Genomic DNA, 20,823 nt, shown 5'->3' with positions numbered 1-20,823 from the left:
GTTCTGCTGGCTGGTTGGTTAGTGAGTGAATGAGTCGCTTCTGTCATCGCGTTCACTAATTGGAGTGGAGAAGGGCCTGTAGTTTCCGGTTGTCAGTTCTAGGCAAGTCGTCCGAGTGGTCCTGCTGAAAGTCAGAAAGCCCTGACTCACTGTGATACTTGGGCGGATGTCGGCTAATGAAGTGTACGACCGCCACCGAGACTGATGTTTGTTTGGTGTATTAAACTTGGCTTAATCGTAACTGATCGGTTGGGAAAAAGGGTGTAGTAAATTAACACGTTACAAACTCAAACAACAATGATATTTTCATGAGTTTGCTGTGACAAATGGTACAAATGTAATTCTTCATTACATCATTATTTGATTCGTATCACCGATCGTACACATTCATCACTCAACATAGTGTAATGTTTCCATAGCCGTCACAGCCTCTCTATCGCCTCAATTTGTGTGTGTGCCCTTTGATGCCTCACTTTCAACACGTGCACGCTGGATGCGTGCACCATAACCACATTCGTCCAAACGCATTGGACATGGCCGAAGTTGACCAGAAAGTCTTAATTACATCAGCGGACATCATCTCTTTGCAGCCCCGGCTGTGTACGTGCGATAATTAGGTTTACCCGAATGCGCACCACTACACTGCGGACGGTCGGTGTCAGCCAAACGCATCAGGACATATTCGGCGTGATTTAATGAACTGTACACTGGTGCGCCCTTCAGACGTGTGTGTGTGTTCTTTTCCAGGGATGCACAGCGTGCCAAGAATCATGTCCAGGTTTGGCAAATGCGAAACAATTTGTTAAACGACAGACGGTCGTCACAAGCATTGCCACTCTATCGAACGCAGGAGCTGAAAACAGTAGTGGCTGCGTTAGATCTTCGGATCAATGGCAGCATTTCGGCAGGGATGAACCACATCCCTTCACACACACATACACCCGCGTGACGAACGGCTTATTTGCTCACTTGTTAGGCGCAAGGGCCACTTGCGCGCGCCAGTTATATAAAACACATGACGTTGGTTGTTTGAAATGGTGATTAGTTTCGGGTCTTGCGTCGTGTTCCGCGCGGAGGTGAAGCGAAACAACCGAAAATACACCACTTGTGTCTGTGAGAGTCTGCGGCACTGCAGCTTGTGCAATCAGCATTCACAATCCGTTGTGCAGTGCAGTGCGCGTTGTGATGATGCACATGAATCTTCAAACTCCCCTGCATCGTCATCGACGGCGAGAAGTGCACGGCGTTGAAACAGCAACCCAACACTTATCAGTCATCCGAGTTGCGGTACGAGTACGATTTGGGGTACGATACGGTTTTTACACTGCTTCCTCGCAACATAACACACCGGCCAGTCCGGCTGACCAGTTGGATTGGGTTGATGCTCTACCGAAGGGCTTCGCAATCGTCCGAAAATGCATATTGGGATGTAGCTTGGAGGGTAAGGGTAAAAAATCAACATTGATACGAGTTCAAACATCCCTCATCCAATCCGGGATGAGATGAACATTGGGAAAAGGGTCGGAGAAACTTGAGAGCGAGAGAGCACAGTTTTTGGACTAATTAAATGAAACCTCACACGTTAAGTGGTCTGTGAGGCATCAGTAAGGGCAACTAGCCGGTCGTTGCGGTTAGCTCTGGAATCTGGAGGTTTTTATGCCTATCCTTAGAAGGTTTCATATCCTTGCTACCAAAGCTAACATTAGTTTGGTGAAAATTGTGCTGATGATTGTTTGTGGTTTCCTCGAATGGATTGAGATCCTTTACCTAGCAAATAGAGCGCGAACAATTGTACTTGTAAAATCCATAATCTAATTTGAATACGTCTAAGTAATAGTCGTTTAATATGAATTTTTTAACATCAGAAAGCAAGAATTTGATATACAAGGTTGATTTTGTCATGGAAGTTGCATACTTTTAGCCGAAACTTTTAATTCTGAAGCAAAGACCTTCCGTGAAATAAATTATTACATCTCAATTTGATGTACAACCAACTCTTTTATTACTTTTTGCCCCCCTTTATGCATACAGAACAAGATGATTACCTCTAACTAATATCTATTCACTCGCTCGCAGCTCATCAGCAAAACACACATCCGCTGTCCTTAATAGTGCGTCATTATATTTGCCCTTTCCTGTACCATAACGATCATCACGCTGTAATAACATCAGCGAACAAATCAGGAAAAAGGGACAACTGTCATTTAGAACGATGGAAAAAGATGTGAACTAAACCTCTGCGCCCTCTTCTTCGCATTTTATTCCGAGGTTTCCGGCCTCGGAACGGATTTCCGTTTACGTTTCAGAACGTCGTTCGCGAAGGACCACGGTTGGTGGCTTTCGATAATGACTTGATTTTGGCAAATCGTTGATAAAGTCGGCAAAAGGTAAACTCCTCCGGATGGAAGCAACAAAACAGAAGAGAAAAAAAAAAAACTACGAAGGTCAGCAATCCGAATCAACCCGGCCTACCCTTTTTCGAGGGCAGGCGAACACCATCAGTAGGACCATTATCGAGAGGAACATTTCATGCATCAGATACACAAAGATACACCCAGACGCGCACGCTCGCACATGTCAGCAGAATTGGGTGTGTGTGTGTTATCTTCTCTCTCTTTTGCGAGAAGTTCGCAACCATCAGCTGAATTTGAAGTTGTCCATGACCACGTTTTTGCTCCCTTTCCACCGACAGAAACAAACCATTTTGGACTATTTTTCCTCACGTAAATGGGATGAACGCTTGACCGTTTCGTAACAGAAGAAACACACACACACACGACGGCAAACCCATCCATCCATCCATCGAGGGGTTTGCGGATAATTTATCAAAAATAATTGCCGCCAAAAGGAGTCTCAAATGTCCGAACGTCCGCCGAGAGACATTTAGAGCTGAGTCAGTTGACAGTTATGGGATGCGGATGTATCGCTGTATCTCCCATCCCCCCACGGTCATACTCCCGGGGCAATAATCTTCCCAACTCACTGCTCCAGTCACTCCGGATGGGAATCAAAAGCTATCAATCGCCTCATCCCGGGCTCGATGGTGGAACAACCCCAATCACGGAGGAAAACATCCACACCGTAACGTGTCACTGAATGATCTCTGATTTAATCCCTCCCGATTCTCGGCACTCGGTATTGTTTGCCTCCAGGGGTTTCCTCCAGAAAGGGGATCCGTTTGTTCCCACGTAGGAACGTTCTTGGTCCAACGGACTTCTGTCCTTCATCCAGTGTGTGTGTACGTATATGTGTGCTCTTTAACTAGTCTTTATTCTTTCACGTCCCATCAGTCAACACCCAACACAAGACCCACTGGCAGCTTAATGTTGCTGTGTACACACGGCTAAAAGAGGTCCCCGTGGGGGAAAACCCACATCACTAGGTCCGATAGATGGATGAAAAATCGACTAACCACCACTCAATGGACGACAAATGATGAAAATTTATCACCAAAGAGAAGAAACCGACAGTAGCCCGGTACAGAGAGAGCAGACCGTTGTGTGTGTGTCTGTGGACGGCGACGGATCAAAGTAAGGAACCCGTTTGATTCGGAATCGATAAAGCTTTAGAACTCTCGGGATCGGTCCCAACAGCGAGATCCACTGCACAGCAAACTGGGACCTACCCACGGGTGGGAAAAATAAAAGGCGATTACACCTTTTCCAAATCGAGCATTTTTCATCCGTCCATCCATTGGTGGGAAGGGGAATTCCAAGGTGCGCACCGGCTGTCATGCTACAAGGCAACTAGCTGTCGTATGTGTGGGTCGTTTCGATCGATTGCAATGTTTTACGAAGGTAAATATTGCCAACCCAACAACAGCAGCAGCAGCAGCAGCTTTGCCATTCCCTGGGACTTCCTCCACGGCAACAACAACGACGACGACCGGTGAGTCTTGCTTAGGGTCTTCCTAACGATTAGCCCGTAAACCTGCCTACCTGGTACCCTCTGGTACCGTCACTGGACCGTGTTACCATCACCGGTTGTCCGAGTAACAGTTGCCAGTCCAGTCCACTTCCCATTCTATCGTTGCGATTCAGTAATCTGGCAGCAGCAGCAGCATTTCCCGGGTACAGGACAGGTTTCCGGGCGAATTTCCTTCGACGGACCGGACACGATTAAATGGCAACGCAGAGCAAGCAGCGCACCTTGCAAAGGCTCCCGAGAAGAGGGGGAAAACGGACTCCAATTTTTCTTCTCTTTTCTCGCCCCAATATTTTTGTGGCGTTAGATTCAGGATGGGTATATTTTGTTGCTGTACGGCTTGTTGGAGAATTTCTAGTTGTTCTTGTCGCTCTGCCTCACTGCTTCGTTCTTCAAGCAGGGCACAAACACCCATACTGGACGACAATGCCAACATGCCGGCCTGTCGAAATGGTCCAATTCAAGAGTTTATTTCGGCTCGGTAACACAAACGGGAAGGGCCTGCCCGAGCATACCGATGTGGCTGGTTTAGTGCGTGTTCAACGGCGCGGGCCTTAACCTTACCAGTTAAACAGGGAAAAGGGATGTTAGTGGTACAGGTACAGCATAGTTTCTCAACCCCTTTGCCGAATTGTCTGCCGGCTACAAATGAACAAATCTGGAGCACCAAAAAACACGCAACAAACAGGCCGAAATGCGCTACAAGATGTCCACCGTAAAAGGGTCAGCTGCTACGACAAGGAAGCGAAAACGAAAATGGTTCCAGCTACTTGCTGGCCTGTGTGTCCACATGTTTACGTACAGTTCTACATGTCTGTGTGCGTTTTTCTATTGTTGTTGTTGTTGTTGTTGTTGTTGTGGTTTCCCATTAACATCCATCTTCAATTTGATGTCCCTTTCATCGTGAAATTGTTCCTGGAATTCTCCACACCACAAATCGGTAAACCTGGTGGAAATTGTGTCTCCAATCAGGCCCGAGCAAATCATGATAATGAGCTTATTTTCGCCTACCGAGAACTTACCCCTTTCACGTCCATAAAGGAGGGAGAATGGATTGAGACCACCCACAAGAACCAGCCAAATCTAATCATTCGTCTCCAAGTGTGCCAATCAATTTTCCATCCAATTACACGCCGAAAAACGTTTGTGCCGTCGTTGGACCGAAGTGGCCATGGCTTAACTTTATTGAAAGTCTGTTAAAACTGATTTTTTATTAGAGACCCATAGAGCGTGAGTTTCGTATTTTGTTGTTGTTTTCATCATTTTCATTCCCTTTCTACATTTTCCCAACTCCACAGCAACAAAAAAACATCATGAAACTCATCCTCGTCGTGTTAAGCACTCGTGTAAAACCAAGGATTATCATCTACGGGGCATGAAGCCGCGCGTTCCCGGTCCTTTGCTTTGCCTCGTCTTCCCCCATTGAGGGGCAGGGAGAGAGAGAGAGAGAGAGAGAGAGAGAGAGAGAAAGAGAGAGGGAGAGTAAGAGCCATAATCAAATTCTGCGGGGATTGACCGGGCACAAAACAGCAATCTTTATCATCTTGATTGACGCTTTCAATTTTGGCCACGGGTCGGTCGGGTTGGGCAGCAGCGGTTAGCGTCGGAGATGATGTTACACCCGAAGCATCCTGCCTAATCCTTCACCGGCTTACGCAGGGATTAGCGGGCGGCTCGGGGCTCCGGGCACGGCACGTTTTATCATTAATCTCGGCTCGGCGTTTATCAATACACTTTTGGGTGAAGAAAGGAAGACGGGGTGGGAATGGGAGTGGGGTTGTCGAAGCTTCGAGCACTACGAAGGGTAAAACAGCGTAGCGCCGTGTGTTTTATAACAAAAACCGATCCAGCTCAACACGAAAAAGGTATAAACATCGAACTGGATTTTTTTTGTTTGGTTCGGTATATTGACAGTACCTTCAAGATGATCGTTTAGATCGTGTAGGCTCCTAAAGGGGATTTTTTCTTGGAGAATTGTTCCTCACTGGGAAAAAGTTGTGCCCCAAAAGAGGTAAAAAACCACACACACAAAACCGCTACATCATTTCCATCCAACAAAACACAATAATGTATGTAAATCACCACCGGCGCTTGGTTCTCCATCATTTCCGTCGAACGGGGGAAAAAACCTCCCGATTTGGCGACCCCGGTTGTGACTTTCGTTTAGCATTATCCACCCTCTCCGTTGCCCTGTGCCGCTTGTAAATCTTGGGCTTGAGCTACGAAAATGGTTTCGACAGAACGATTCAGTGTTTACTAAGAAAAGCCACCGCCAACCAGCCAGCCAGCCAGCAGTTGTAGCGTGATGGTTGTGGTGAGATTTTTACCACAAAAAGATGGAAAAAACCCCGCTTTTTGCATTCTTTCAAAATGATTCGCAAATGAACACACCGCAACCTTTCAACTGGGGGAGGGGGGTCATCTGGTGTTGCGATGAAAAGCGGAAAAAAGAAAAATCATCCTTACCGTTCCTTTTTTGATGGTCGCTTTGATTTTCATTCGATTTTCCGCCCAACGATAGGAACTCAAGCGTTCGAAAGAATGTTTCTGTGCAGGAGTAAAGCGGAGGCATAGGAATGGTACTTCTTCTCTTTGGTTAAGGGAAGGGAAGAGAGAGAGCAAAAAAGAAAACGGAAGAAACATAATCTCTTCAACTTTGAAATAACCCATCACGCCCCGGTGGAAGACCTTCCACCACACACACCACAGAGTCTCTCGTCGCCCTGTTGAAACTTCCTCCAAAAACGTTCGGTGACGACTGGGCTGTTCTCACCCGAGTCTTGGTGAGACCCTACACGAACGCACCGAGAGCATGCGGAAAGGTGTGCGTTTGGTGCGTGAGATTTTCCATGGGAAAATCTTTTTTTTTTTTGCTACACTCCCAAATCGGCTCAACTCGCCGTTCCTTTACTTTTGCTCCGCATGCGAATGATGCGGTAAAAAATCTGCATGAATCCGACGCAGCACGGGCAGGCGAATGGTACCTATTCTTAGTACGGGCAAAACAAAAACAGAAAACGGAAAAAGACCCATGAAACAACAACGACAACAACAAATGCCATCGTCGATCTGCACGAAAATATGTAAATTATTTAGCGGAATGCGCCCGCATCCGTCCGCATGGAGCCCGGGCTCTGGATTGGTGGCTGGCCGTCCTGCCATTCGTCTGGATTAAGTTGATCAAGGTAAAAATGAGTCGAGTTGGTTTGCTTTCCCTTTTGCTCTGTAGGCCGCTGGTGAACTAACGTTCTTGAAGGTAGAGACAGCAAAGGCGCACAAAATAATCAGCTGGAATTTTTTGTGATTTTGTGTGTGCGTTTCGACCAGAATCTATCGTTTTGATATGCTGCTTCTAAAGCAAAGCCTTAGCGGGGAGGGATCCTTGATAAGGCAACAATCCACTACAACGTCCTCGGTGCTCGGCCTGCATCATCTTCCCACGTCAACTGGAAAACCCGAAAGAAACCGTTTACTTATTCATGCAAATGCTTGAAGCTTTCGCTTTCTTCCGAAACCAAGCCGCACTTGGTGTTTTCGCACCACTGCAATCGAGCGCACCGGATGGGATGGTGATCTGGTAAACAAATTCCCGACCCTCCCCCCCTCCCTTCCTACCCCTCTCCGTGTGCTATGCCGTTATACACCCCAGGTTCCAGGGCAAGCAAGTAAGCAAATCCGGTATGGCCGGTTGAGGTTTACTGTTTTTGTTGTTCTGTTTTTGATGGCTAAGTTCGTCGCTTTTGCAACGACTTGATCAGTACAATAAACAGAGTCGTAGCCTTTTTGCAATGACTTTCTCGTGATCTTTTCCGGTGTGTTCCGTAGAGCGAACGAAAAGGAGCTTGACGGTAAGCCGCAAAGCTGTGAGGAGTAGTTGGTAGTTTGGTGTGGAATATCTAAACGACATGATCTTCATTAAGCGCTTGATGCAATGCTCAATAGTTTATGAAATTGCTGGAGTGAGAGAGGCGTAAGCGCAAAACAAGAGCAAACAAGAAGATGAATCTTGTTACTCTGCAATCAGTTTTTTTATGATGATTGCTTACTTTTGCGTAACAATTTCCTGCCTGCCACATCTGCAGTACGTCAATTTGAATAATTATTCACACTTGATTGCGTGCCCCTGCAAGGAGGACTGTGGATATGTGTGCTCCAAAATCCTCCCAGAACTCTTTTGCAAAATCATTTCAATTACAGTACACAATTTATCTCCTCCTCCTCCTCCTCCTCCCTCTACAAGCTGGTTAAGATAAACTTCAACGCACGCTTCAGCCGAAATCCAATGTTGAACACACAGCTCAGCGCGTCATGCTTCTCTGCCTACGTGCGGAAACTTTTACGTGCGCCAAAATGGCGCATTCATCGGTAATCATGTGGCGCGTTCCTTTATGCACGCTTATCATTATGAAACTCCAAAGAAGAGATGCCTCTTCTACCATCACCTCCAGCGCAAAAAGTGAACTCCATTGAGGTGAATTTAAACGAATTTTCTTCGAAAGCATATTTCGTGGAAAGTATGTCCCAAATATAGACTCCCTGGCTTGCGTTCGCGCATCACGTGTGTTTTTGAATCCTGCATAACAATCATCCCCAAAACAGGTGCCATTAGTGTGGAGTTTCTTGCTTTGTCAAACAACAACAACAACAACGAAAAAGTCGTTAAAAACTTTTTGCTCAGCTTTTCACCAGAGAAAACAGTATGTGTATGTGTGCTTAAAAGTCTAAATTTGTTCAGAATTCACAACAAAAAAATCCTGAAGAATGTATGCCTTGGGAATAGACATGGCAGGAATTTGCCCTACCTGTTGTGTCCTCTTTGCGTATCATTCAATCAGCCTCCGCCAACGCTGAGCTATTTCAATTCTTCCCACTTGGCATCTGTCGCCGAAAATGGCGTCCCTTTCAATGGACGTTACACATACGCGTCATTCAAGTGAAAGTGTCAATCAGCGGTCCCTATGTATGTGTGTGTCTACGAGCTCTCTTGTGTCCCTGGGGATGTAGCGAGAAAATGTCGCGGCTTGCTGTGTCGAGTCCGACGTCACCATGAATGCATCGACATTCAAGTGGCTACAGAGATGTTCGATGAGCATGTACTAAGCGAAAGCCGTGCAAAAACATCGCCCAACCAAACAACGGCTCGCCCTCTGTATGTATGTATGGGCACTTGTGTAGTAATAAAATCTACATATGTTTTCATATCGCTGTCATATCGTAAATTTATTGATTCCCGTATCCGAGCGCGCGCGGGCACACCTCCTGGCGCTGCGACAACAACCGCCCAGTGAACACAGTGACGCTGAATCGCACACACGGCCATGACAGAGCAATATAAGCACTGTACGCCAATGTACGCAGACAATGGTGCAGGCTTTCCGGGCTCCTTCTCTCGCTCTCTCTCTCTGTCTTTCTCTCTCTCTCTCTTTCTCTCTTGCTCGGACAAACACAGAAGCGGAACAAAAGCACGCCAGATACAGCACGGAATGTCCTGAAATGCCTTCCGATATGTCGGAACGACGCGCACATAAGTTATTCCGGCGCGACGTACTATTTGCGCTTTCCCACCGCCACCATCAACCCACTCCTCTCTCTCACTAGTAGAGCCATACATACACACACGTACAGGTGTCTTTTGTGGCTCGTAAAGGTACACACAGTAGTCGGTGCAAAACATCCGTACTAAATGGACTAACTTTGCTTGGGACACTGTTGGTACGTGTGGATTCGGTCGATTCATGCTGGTGGTGGTGGTGGCGGCGAGATGCCACGACTGATTGTGCTATCTGGACGGGCACAGAACTACTCTAGGCACGATTGTCGGATTGTCCTGGTAACGTCATCCACCGTCGCCGTAGGGAACTTTGAACGCACACGAACCATTCAGCCCAGTCCAGTGCGGTGGACATCGATTGTGGAGGCTATGTACCACAGCCAATGTTTGTCAGTAGAGGCAGGGCTACAAGACTCGTGTAAAGGGTGGAAGGGTGGACCATGGGAAAGGATGATAGCTTTAAGGTTCCGAGTAACTGATGACCACGAATGCGCATCAGCTCCGGAGGACTCCGCGGACGGTGGCGGCAGCAGGTGGAATTATTATTGCTATCATTATGAGGCTTCTCTGATTATTATTTCCAAATGCAACGGTCGAACAATCGAGACCGGTGTTGGGAGTATGGGGGAAACAATGTTTGTTGCCGTGGCGTTGTACGGTCATCAGTAACACTGGTAATGTGCAAACGGAGTAGTTTGTACCGCCTGGAGAGTTCCGAGCACGGAATTGAACATTAATGTTCGCTTCGCCTCATGTCTACACTAAAAGTATGCATTCGATTTCCCATCCACCCCTCTCCCACGGCAGCATGAAATTGATCTACACATAGATCTTTGCTCCCAAACTGGTCCCCATCTGGTCCATCGAAAAAGAGGATATCGGAACTTATGAATCACAACGAGCACTTTCCTACGGTGACACATCGAAGCGAGCATCCTTTCGGAGCGACTTTGTGGTTAGAAGGTGTGGTCGAACCTGCAAGCGCATGCATCATCCACACACACTGTTATCATTCGATTGCATCACAAGTGCACAAGGTGTGTATGCTTTTTGTCTGAACTTCTAAACTCTGAACTCCGAACTCCAAAGCGAGAAAGGAGGACACATTTCATGGAACACAGACGCTAGCGGAACTTGTCGCATGATTTAAGGGTTACGTCAGTGGTATCGAAGTGCCGGTCGAGCGAGTAGCAAAAAGAGCCTCAATGAATGGATAACAAGCTCGGTGACTGTGGAAATGGAAAAAAAGGACCAGGCAGAGCACGATTCGCAGAAAAACAAAAAGTCCCAAAATTTTACGACCACACAAGAGGGAATATAAGAGTTTCTGTAGCAACCGTGGAAAATAGCTAAGAGAACGAAAACACTACCGAAAACATTGATAGAAGATTCGGTTGGTTGGCCGGTTGAAGTCGTTTCAAACTAAAGAGGGCTCTTGGGCTAGTCTCCGTGGCCATAAAATCCTGCTTGATAGAGTTCCGAGGGCAGCAATGGTCGTCTTTTCGCCAAACCTCATTCTCAAGATCGACAATGGGTGAAACTTCCCGGTCCGAACTAATTCATTATCTTATGCTCCTTTGCTTTCCGCAATGAAAGTCGCGTAACCTTACACATCCTGCCTCTCTCTACACGCGTGTCTGCCAGTTATCGCATCAGTCCGATTTATGAACAGAAATACAACAGAACGAGCGTGCGTGCGTGCGTGCGTGTGTGTTTGGCGAGTTTGGAAGAAAGTTTCGATAAAGTCCACCAAAGTGGTGGATGGATGGTAGAAAGGAGAGGTCTTTACAGGTTTCAAGCAACGCCCAGCGGTCGCTCGTAACTGCGGATGGATGTGGTTTGGTTCCATACCAGTACTACCAGTAAGAACCACCACCACGCGACGACGGAAATGTCTCGTTACGTTCTTGGTCCGTGGCCACCAGGCCGCGGCGGAAAGTTTTCGGTTTCGGAATTATGATTATTGTTTCCCTTTTCTGGAAGCTTTTGCGGGCTAGCGTTTCGGGGTTTGGCGTGAGCCACAAGCCAGACAGTTACTCAGCGGGCCATTTGCGATAGGCATCGCCTGAATGTGACGACGATATTCAGTGCTATTGGTTTGGAGCCGTCCGCCCTCCAGCCAGGGAAAGTTCCACATTCCGGTGGCAAAAGTTTCGTACCATGACGCCACGGGGCCGTTAGTATCGATTGGCAGTGTGTTAATCACTGTCGCTAATGTTTCTTGGGCTGTGTTGTTTTGGATTTATTAGCTTTTGGAATTTCTAACTGGAGTGGAGAGATATCTGATCGACTGCCTTTCTTGTTTGGGATAGATTAGAAAGCAAATGGAGTCCCATTTGTAGACGTTCCTTTGGAAGTTAAAAGCTAACACATTATTTTCAAAAATTTTAAGTAAAGTATGTCAAGAGTAAAAACTGAAGAGTTTTGAAATTAAAACTATCCTTCTATTGAAGCTACTTTGTATGACTTTTGCTACAGTCTCTCTTCAAACTCTGACGCCAGCAACCTGTCTCAGATGTAGACGGTACTCGAGCGAGTCCCTCGAGACTAATCCACCCTTTTTCCTATCGACTTCGTGAGCGCCCTGGCACCGTTATCAGTCACACTCTGTGCGGCCCATTTATCTTCCTTATCGGTCGTGAGCGTGTGGTGTCCGTTCCCATGCGTTGGCTCGAAACCTGAGCAACGCGACGGCGTACCACCGCCCGACCGTCAAGCATCACCTCAAATTGCTTGCAGTGTGGGCAAACATTGCGTTGAGTGGAAGGAGGAAAAAAAGGGAAAAATTGTAACCCAAAACCAATTCACCACAACGTTACATACACGCACACCACGAAATAGATAGATAGAATAGAAACATAGCAAGATAGAGAGAGAGAGTTCACTCACTTTTCCTTCGACGATACGCCCATCATCTGCACGTCGTCCACGATCATGGCGTCGCTGGTCCCGTTCGTCGTACGATGGCTGCTTGCGGCGATGGCGGCTGCTGCTGCTGCTGCCGCTGCCGCCGCTCCAGTGGTGGCGCTCAGGTTACCGAGGTTGGCCGTACCGCCATTACCACCGTTGCCGTTCGTGTTGCTGGTGGCGATACTGCTGACCCCCAGCAGGGCGACCGCTTGCGGACTGAGCAACCCGACCGGTAGGCCACCGCCGCCGGGTACGATACCGGCCGCGGCCGGCGTATTGTTGACCACGTTACAGTTGTTGTTGTTGTTGCTGAGGCCGGGCTTCTGGTAGGGCAGCTTGGTCCGGAGCTGGTAGCCGGCGAGCAGCTTGTTGTTGCCGTTGCTGTCGATCATCTCGCTGCCGCCACCGCCGCCGGCCGTACCGTTCGAGGGCGAGTTCTTGCCCGAGCCGGGCGAAATCTTGCCCGCGAGCGCCTCGAGCGAATTCAGCATCGTGGCGGTAACGGGTAACGGTGCGATACCGGGGCCAACCGTAGCCTCCCGGGCGAGTGGAGGAGATACCACGATGCTGCCGGTTTGGTATAGGTGGGAAAGTGCCGCGGAGGAGTCGCTTTCCTGCCGCCGACACTTACGAACACACGTGGGGGGAGGTCGGAGAAAACCGAAAACCAGGAATCAATCGCGCAACTGTGTGATATAAACACACAGATCACAGAACATACACAAACAATGATACACTAGCAAATTTCCCTAAAACGCTGGGAGGCTTAGTGACAACTCTGAACACGGCTTTGATCACCCCAAAACACTCACACACACACAATCACAACAAACAGAACTTCCTCGCTTTCTCGTCAAAGGATAAGATCGCAATCGATGCTTTACTTTCTTTTTACTTTCTTTTCTTTATTTCTTCTTTCTCTTTTAATTACTTCTCCTCGTGGCTAACACACTTACACACACACAGCCTAGGACACAAATAGACACACACACATGAACACAAATACACTTGATAACGCACACTGCTCTGCGGCATACAACACTTCAACGCGCTCTTTTTTACGAAAACGGCCCAACCGGGAAACACTTGTTGAGTGAAGCGACTTCGTCTCCCTGTCGCTCTATCGCAGGGACACTTGCTTGCGGCAAAAGGCAACAGTAGGAGATAACGCGTTCGACCACTGCAAGAGAGAAGAAAAACGGGGTAAGGAAAACGTAAATAAACGTCCATGGCGTGTGGTGGAAGGCGGTAAGAAGGAAAGGTGAGTTTTTCTTATCTAAGATAAACGCCGCGCCGTTCTGTATATGTTTGTGAGTACGCAAGCCCGGTGTGTGTGGGAACAGGGGAACATGCAGACAAATGAGTTGTTTCGCTGGGACAAGTTTCTTGCGCATTTGTTTGCTCTGTTCGCTTTGGTGTTGTAATAGGTGGACCGCGTGGTTCAAATTGTGATGTGTCAGCCTCGTTGGAAGGGCATTTTTAAGTCGATTTACGTCGAAATACTGCACCATAGGTGCACAAAATGATGTAGAGGATGTTGAAGTGATCGAATTACCTAAAATACTTTTAACAACAAGTTTCACTACAATATTTCACTATAAAACAATATGGAATCTTTCACACAACCTTTCCCTACTCAAGCTCTTTCATAAAACTGTAAAACTTGAAGCACATAACACGCAAGTGCGCACCGAACAGGGACGACTAAACCGCGGATACTGCGAGGCGATAAGTGACACGGCTGATTAGTGACTAAACGACAGAAATCAGGGAACTGACGCTGCCTGGAACGTGGGGGCCTAGGGTGCCTCGCATTACGAAGCCAGCCCCGTTATCGCATCGCCCTCTCATGCGGTCGTGCGCCCTGTTTGCTGCTGCTTCTTCGGTCGCGCTACGTCGCGTGTCTTATCTATTTTTCTCTCTCTGTGCTCTGGGACTGCGTTTTCCCTAGTTTGCTGCCTGCCTGCCTGCCAGCACACTCCCACTGCACATCCGTGGGCATTTTTTATCTTTATCAATTTTTAGGGACTCACGCACACGCATTCGGTGCTCATCGACGTAGGTGTCAGGGGTTGGCAAGTTTTGGAGGAGTATTTTGATAGTTTCAGATGTAAATAAAATTAATTCAAACTGATAGAGAGGTCCTTAACTGAATTTACTAGCTAAAAAAACGTGTAAATTGCATAATAGTGAAAAAAATACAACCCCAGAGGCAAACATATTGAAATTAATAAATGAAATGAAACGAAAATGAGTTTTTTTTCTATTATTGTAAATCTAGCATACTATCCCATATGTTAGCTATTTTCATCAAATTTGGAAATCTGATTATCTGATGGTGAAATCAACATGATTCCTCAGTGTTTATTGTACGTTTTCCTACTATCTCCTTATTATTTCCAAGTATAAAAGTTCAAAACTGTACCGCAAATCGATCAATTTATACAAAATTAAAAATCTTCTTTTATTTCTTTTTAAAAGTATTAATCGTTGCGTATCGCTATCTATAAACTATTGTTTTTATATTATTGATTTTGTGAAATAATATTGCGTTTGCGTTTAAATCTTCAAAACTGAATTGCCAACCCCTGTCCTGATTAGAAAAAGAATGAAAATGCTTTGATTGCCGATGGATTCGATTTCATGTAATTTCTTTTTCATCTAAAATCAACTCCAACACACACATGTATACCCCAAAAAGCATCCACGATGTAACACGTCTAATTCTAAACAAACACCAACTTAAACACACGCTTTGCGTCAAACTTTAGTCTCCCCACTGTGACTCGCTGTGCCGCTTGCTGTCGGTTCCCGCGGTTCCGTCAGTTGTTGCCGTTGGCTTCCGGCAAGGGTGGCTTGATTTTTCACCCGCTAATGATCCGCTTACGAAACAGCTGCTCAACTGGCAGACTTTTCACAACAAAAAGAAAGAAAAAAAAAACACGACTCGAGCGTGTGTGTGTAATGCACCACTACGCCCCACAGACAATGTGTATTTGTGTACGTCCTCGGTGGTATAATTCGTCCCCTTTTATTTGCTTGCCGTTAGCACCGCGAACCGAAAATCCCTAAACACCAGCGCCCACATGTCACGGGGAAAATGGGATTGTATGTGTGCGTGTGTGTTAGTGCCCGCCCCACCCCCCACTGGGGAGGGACATTCTGGCGCACTTATCTTTTCCCCACGGGTATTATTTAAGCCCGCCGCCCGTGTGTGTATGTGTATCAAGCTCCTCACGCAACCGTGGCCTGACGTAAGGACACGCGCGTGTTGAGAGAAAGATGCGCTGCCGTGGTGTTTGTTGTTTTGCCTTTTTCTATTATTTTCCTTCTGTTGGCTGTATTCATCGGTCAAATAAAGAACACCAAAATAGACAGCCCTCCCAATGCTGTACGAGGCTTCACTCGTTTTAATTACATCCCATCGCGTGACGGCATCGTCGTCGTCGTCGTCGGCCCTTTGCTTTTCGACGATCCTCTTCATGTCATGCTGCCATCGCTGCCAGAAGGATAAACAAATACGCCAGCCAGCCAAACAAACATGGGTCAACTTTGTGGTGCTGGTGGGCTGCCAAGTGCTTACCAAGCGCTTCTGCCACCCAGTGACAGTGACAGTTTTACTTAGACCAATTAATATTTCATAAGAACTTAATGAAAATCCACCTGTACCCGGGCGGTTTGGTGAAGCATTCGCCGGTACTCAACGCCTTACTTCTCCTGTAGCATCGAAGGTTCGGGATGAAGTAGAAAAATAACGAATAAATCGCTTGTGTCCTCGATCTCGGGCATCGGCCTGAATATAAGTATTTTCCTGCCCCGGGACAGGAAAATGTTATCATTCTACAGCTTATCCAAACAATTTACACAATCCTTCCCATTCTATGTCCATCCACGGACACGGATATTTCTCGTCCATCTCGGACGAGACAAACAAACGCGATCGAGGAGGAGATGGTTTACGATGACCAACTCGACCAATACAAAAGGCACTTGCTGCTCACAGCTTCGCCATTCCAGTGCCGAACTATTTCCTGCTCCATCCGGAGTTTAATTACCACCTTTAGCCGGGCACGGAATGGATCCGTTGCTCCGAATGGGAGCAAAATCGAAGGTTGGCACAGCACAGCACAAAAAAAATGGGAGAAAACGCACCGCTCGATGCTTCACTACAACTACACCAGGACGCTAATTAAAATCTACCGGTTTCTTATTCCGCTTTTTTCCGCGTGCTGGTCGTGCAGGCGCGGCTGGCAGGCGGCGAACGAAGGAGATTATTTTTCCGCACTGTCATGATCCTTATTGGCAGCGTGTTTGCTGCTGCCGCTGCTGCTGCTGTTTTTACTGGCCGCCGGTATGTGCCGCGCACTGGTGCAGTGTCGAGTGTGGTGGCCGCACCTCTTACTACGCTACGATCTGCTGGGACGAGATGAATGATTCAGGCGCTGAAATGAGAAGCAACAGAGAAAAAAGGAAGGAGTTGAAAAGAAAAGTTTCTGGCAGAGGAGTAGTAGTGGTGGTAATGAAAATGGAGGCTGAATATAATACGTTCGACCGATCTGGGTAGCCGATAAATTATTGAGTTTGGTCGTTAGGTTTTGCGCTCGCTCGAATGGCTAGTGGATGATAGTGGGACCCGGTGCAGAAAGGATGAGATTCTTCACTGACCGGCAAGAATGACCGAGTGATATTCAGGCTCCTGGCCCACGAGTGGGTATTAATGGAGGCGGCCCGGGGTGGAGAAAATCTCCTCCATCTCGTTGGAAGAATGCCCGGATCGGCCAGAGAAAATGAAGAACATTTATTGGAAATCATGTATTTGAACTGGAGTAACTGAACAATCGGCTTTTTTTCTGTGTGCTCCACAAGAATTGTTCCGGGAAAGTAAACGAGCGTTGTGCGATGGCAGCAAGACAAAAACAACGAAAAACAAAACAAATAATGTTCTTGTTGGATGACGCAGTTTCTTTGCGCGATACGAAATCTATTTCGAATGATGATAATCCGGTTCGGCTTGGATACGTCAAGCATGAAGTATACGAGCTCTTAATAATTGAAGAATTGACTTGAATTTGCGTCATAAAAAATGCACTTTTTGGTCTGTGTGAGTTTATTGTTGTACCCATTAAATATTTAATCGTTGCACACCTTCAGTTTGTAGTGTATTTTTATTAGATTTTTTAAAAATAATATTTGATACCCTTATGTTGGTAAACTTTGGAGCTAATGATCGCCAGAGCTACTTTAATGCAGTGGAGAAATGCTCAGAATTCAACAAGAAGGCTTTTATTGAACTACCCAAGTGACATTTGTACTAAATTTTTAACCATGATCTGCTCGAATGGTACTCGAAATACCAAAAAATGTGTATTTGTGTGTGATAAACCATGTAGAAAGTGTCACAATTTCGTTTGTGCGTTCTTATATTGGATGAAGATGGCGTCCAATTCGTTTTAGATTAATTTGCTTTAATATTTGGCGAAAATAGAAGGTACTTTTTGTAAGACATTATTTGGTGAAAATTCGACGTTTTTTTTGTATAAAAAAAACTATACGACCAGTAATAAGCATTGGAAAAGTTATTTGCCAAAGGATAGGGAAGAAAGCATCGAAAAATAAACTTCACAGTCGATTTAAAAGGGCTTGTTTCAGTTCAAGGGAAGTTTAAGGTGCCAGTTTAAGGAAAATAGCTCGAAACTTCGATTTTAGAACTCAATCATGTCAATTGGGTACTTACAATATGACATAGCTGCGCCTAAAGCTATGAAATAGTTCTTGGTACTCAAATAGCAAATTTAGAGTTGAATTAACAATTCAACGCATCTTTCATTCTATGTTTTAGATTTTGGAATAATTTACGAAATCAGAAAAACAATTATGCTGATGTTGTTTAGCCTGCTACTACTCAGATTAGGACCAAATTGCGCCTAAAGTTATGCAATATATCATGCTCAGTAAACAAATCAGCATTTTTAAGCATGCTTCAACGAATAGAAACGTTGAAGATCTTCAATAAAAAACCAGTCATTTGATTCAGCAAGTGTATAAACCTGTTTTGGAGGAATTTATTGCCTGCCGGCGATTTTGTACATCACGCCTCACTAGCAAGTAAGTAACGCCACACGGTAACGAATTCAATAAAAGCTTTGTTTTATCGTCACTCGTCGCGATGCAGTCATTTGCAATCGGTAATCGGGTTCTCTAGTAATTCCGCAGATCGGTGCAAACAAGCAGTATTGCCTGCGCTCCTTCGCCACATCGTTACAGTGTGTGTGTGCATCGAATCGTTCGCACGGTCGCTGTACACTGCTGCTGCTGCATCCGGAATAGTACTACATCAATATTCATGAGTAATAAAACACAGATGTACGAGTTAATGCTTAAGAGCGGGTGCACAAAAGCAAAACAGCAGTGACAATGCTCGTGAAGCGAAGGGAAAGCTACGACTGGCAGCTTCCTTACCTCTCCACTCCTCCCCCTCAAAAGATGCTAGATCGTAGAGGAGGAACTCACTCACACACCGTAATCGAATCCTGTCGAACGAAATTGTCCCACCTCAGCCCAGTTCCAGATGTGGAGCTTTTTTCTCTCTCTCTGTTCGGGGTTTCTCTGTTCCATTCTTTACGATTGTTCACTAGACACTCGACGGCGCACCAACAATGCATATTCGAGTGCAATGGAAAGGCGAAGCCACGGAACTAGTGGGCCAAAAGGATATACCGCCCAGGACATAATCAACTAAATATTCTCTCTTTTTTTTCTCCTCCCCTGTCGACGACACTGTCTGCCGTTTCGCACACAGAAAAACGGCGCCGGCTAGTGCAGAGAGAACGAAACACAGGGGGCTCGGGACTCTTAATGGAAAAATTCAATTTCTATTATTAAATTTAATGACGGATTTCCATTTCGCTTCCAGCCACGGGCACGGCGCAACAAAACACACGAACCGGGCCCGTTGTTCTCCGGTTGGAGCGAAACTACTCGGGGGGAGGGTAAACTCCAGGGGGAGAATGGACACTCTACGCCTTACTGGGAACTGGAACTACTTGCACGACTCTTTTCCGTGGCAGTGGCAAAGCTCGCCCTTTTTTGTCCCGACTTCGGCTTCTCTTCCTTCTCGATTTTCGCTTTTGTGTGCTTTCTCGCTTTCCCTTTGAACTGGCTGTTCACGGGGGGATTGTTTAGCTGTCACTTTTTTCCCCTCTTATGCCCCCCTGTCTGCCCCGTTTTCCCTTACGGTGAAGGGCTAGCTCGAGCTCGGGACTTTAATGATGTTCGACGAAAACGAACGGACGAACACGGACGGTAAAAGTTGTGTAATTTTGTTCGCCCCCTACCCGCTCACGGGGGAAAAGCCATCAGTTCACCTTCCGCTCTTTTCTTTCATTGGGAGAGCTTTTGCCCTGTCCAGTACCACATCATTTGCCACTGCTCCACCGTCCAATAAACGTGCACTCGCACTACACGGCGCTAAATCCAAATATTAAAGGTAAAGGTTAAAGTCTGGCCACGGCTCTGGACGGTAAATGTCCCTCGCTCACGACCGTCCCTTTGTTGACATGGTATAAAATGGCGTGTGTATTGTAAAGAGCAGGAAGAACAGCGAACCGGTCAGTTTATACTGGTTCAATGTTCGAACCACCCCAGGGACACGATTCCCAAGCGAAAAGACTTGTTACAGAGCAGCCAATAACCTTTCGAGCTATGATGTTGGATCACTTTGGTAATGAAAATTGTATACTTTCAGGCGTTTTTGTATATTAAAAGTGCCTTGTTGCCCCCTAACGTTATGCAATTCATATTACAAAACTGTCCTATTGGTAGCTTTTGATACGTTTTGTCATAAATGTAAAAGAAAAAAAAACATAGGATTACATAAACCCACCAACCCAGAAGAGCTTTCCCAGTTGATTATGTTTACTCCTACGGTAGGCACCCTTGTGCAAGAAACAATACCATTAGAAGCCTGCGAGTTGGGACAGAAACGCAGCAACAACAACAACAACAAATGTTATAATAAACAACTGGCCCGCATCGCACGTCCTTCTAATGTCCCGAGCCGATGCGCAACCATGAAGCGTGAAAGTAATAAAGCACAAATTGATTCAATCAATTGACAGGGGACGCACAACGGCAGCGGGACCTCTGCCTGGCTAGGTGATTGGAGCCTTGGCACGACGTTCGCTTTCTCGCAGCGCAGGACATGCAGGACATTGTTTTTTTTTTTTTGTCTTGCATGTCCCGCTGTGCTGCTCCGGTCGGCCGGCATCTTGCTGATCCAATTTCGGTCCCGCACTCCGGAAATGTCGACATGGTCAACGTTTTGAGGGCGGGGTGGGGGGACTTTGCAGCAAATGAGCTCCACCCCCAGGGATTCTCCCTAGAGAAGAAGGTCACCACCATCCCGAATTGGTTTGATTGTTGATGGCTGGTTTGCGTTT

General features: G+C 46.5%; 1 protein-coding gene across 9 annotated transcripts in view; it reads right to left on the bottom strand.

Moving 5' to 3' along the window:
* The window catches only part of LOC120901592 (CUGBP Elav-like family member 2), a 293,066-nt gene that overhangs the window by 218,971 nt on the left and 53,272 nt on the right, over window positions 1–20,823 (bottom strand). For 8 of the 9 annotated variants that reach the window (XM_040309653.1, XM_040309654.1, XM_040309655.1 and 5 more), the window contains 2 exons: window positions 16,586–16,827; window positions 12,365–13,565 (listed from right to left, as the gene is read on the bottom strand). In XM_040309653.1, the coding sequence (XP_040165587.1) occupies window positions 12,365–12,876 (512 nt within the window). In that variant the 5' untranslated portion in view covers window positions 12,877–13,565; window positions 16,586–16,827. Of the gene's footprint in view, window positions 1–12,364; window positions 13,566–13,940; window positions 14,126–16,585; window positions 16,828–20,823 lie in introns of those variants that run through there. The other variant, XM_040309656.1, reaches the window with a different exon arrangement.

The sequence above is a fragment of the Anopheles arabiensis genome, chromosome 3 (assembly GCF_016920715.1).
Source record: "Anopheles arabiensis isolate DONGOLA chromosome 3, AaraD3, whole genome shotgun sequence".
Lineage (NCBI taxonomy): Eukaryota > Metazoa > Arthropoda > Insecta > Diptera > Culicidae > Anopheles > Anopheles arabiensis.
This window is presented reverse-complemented; position numbering and strand designations above follow the sequence as displayed.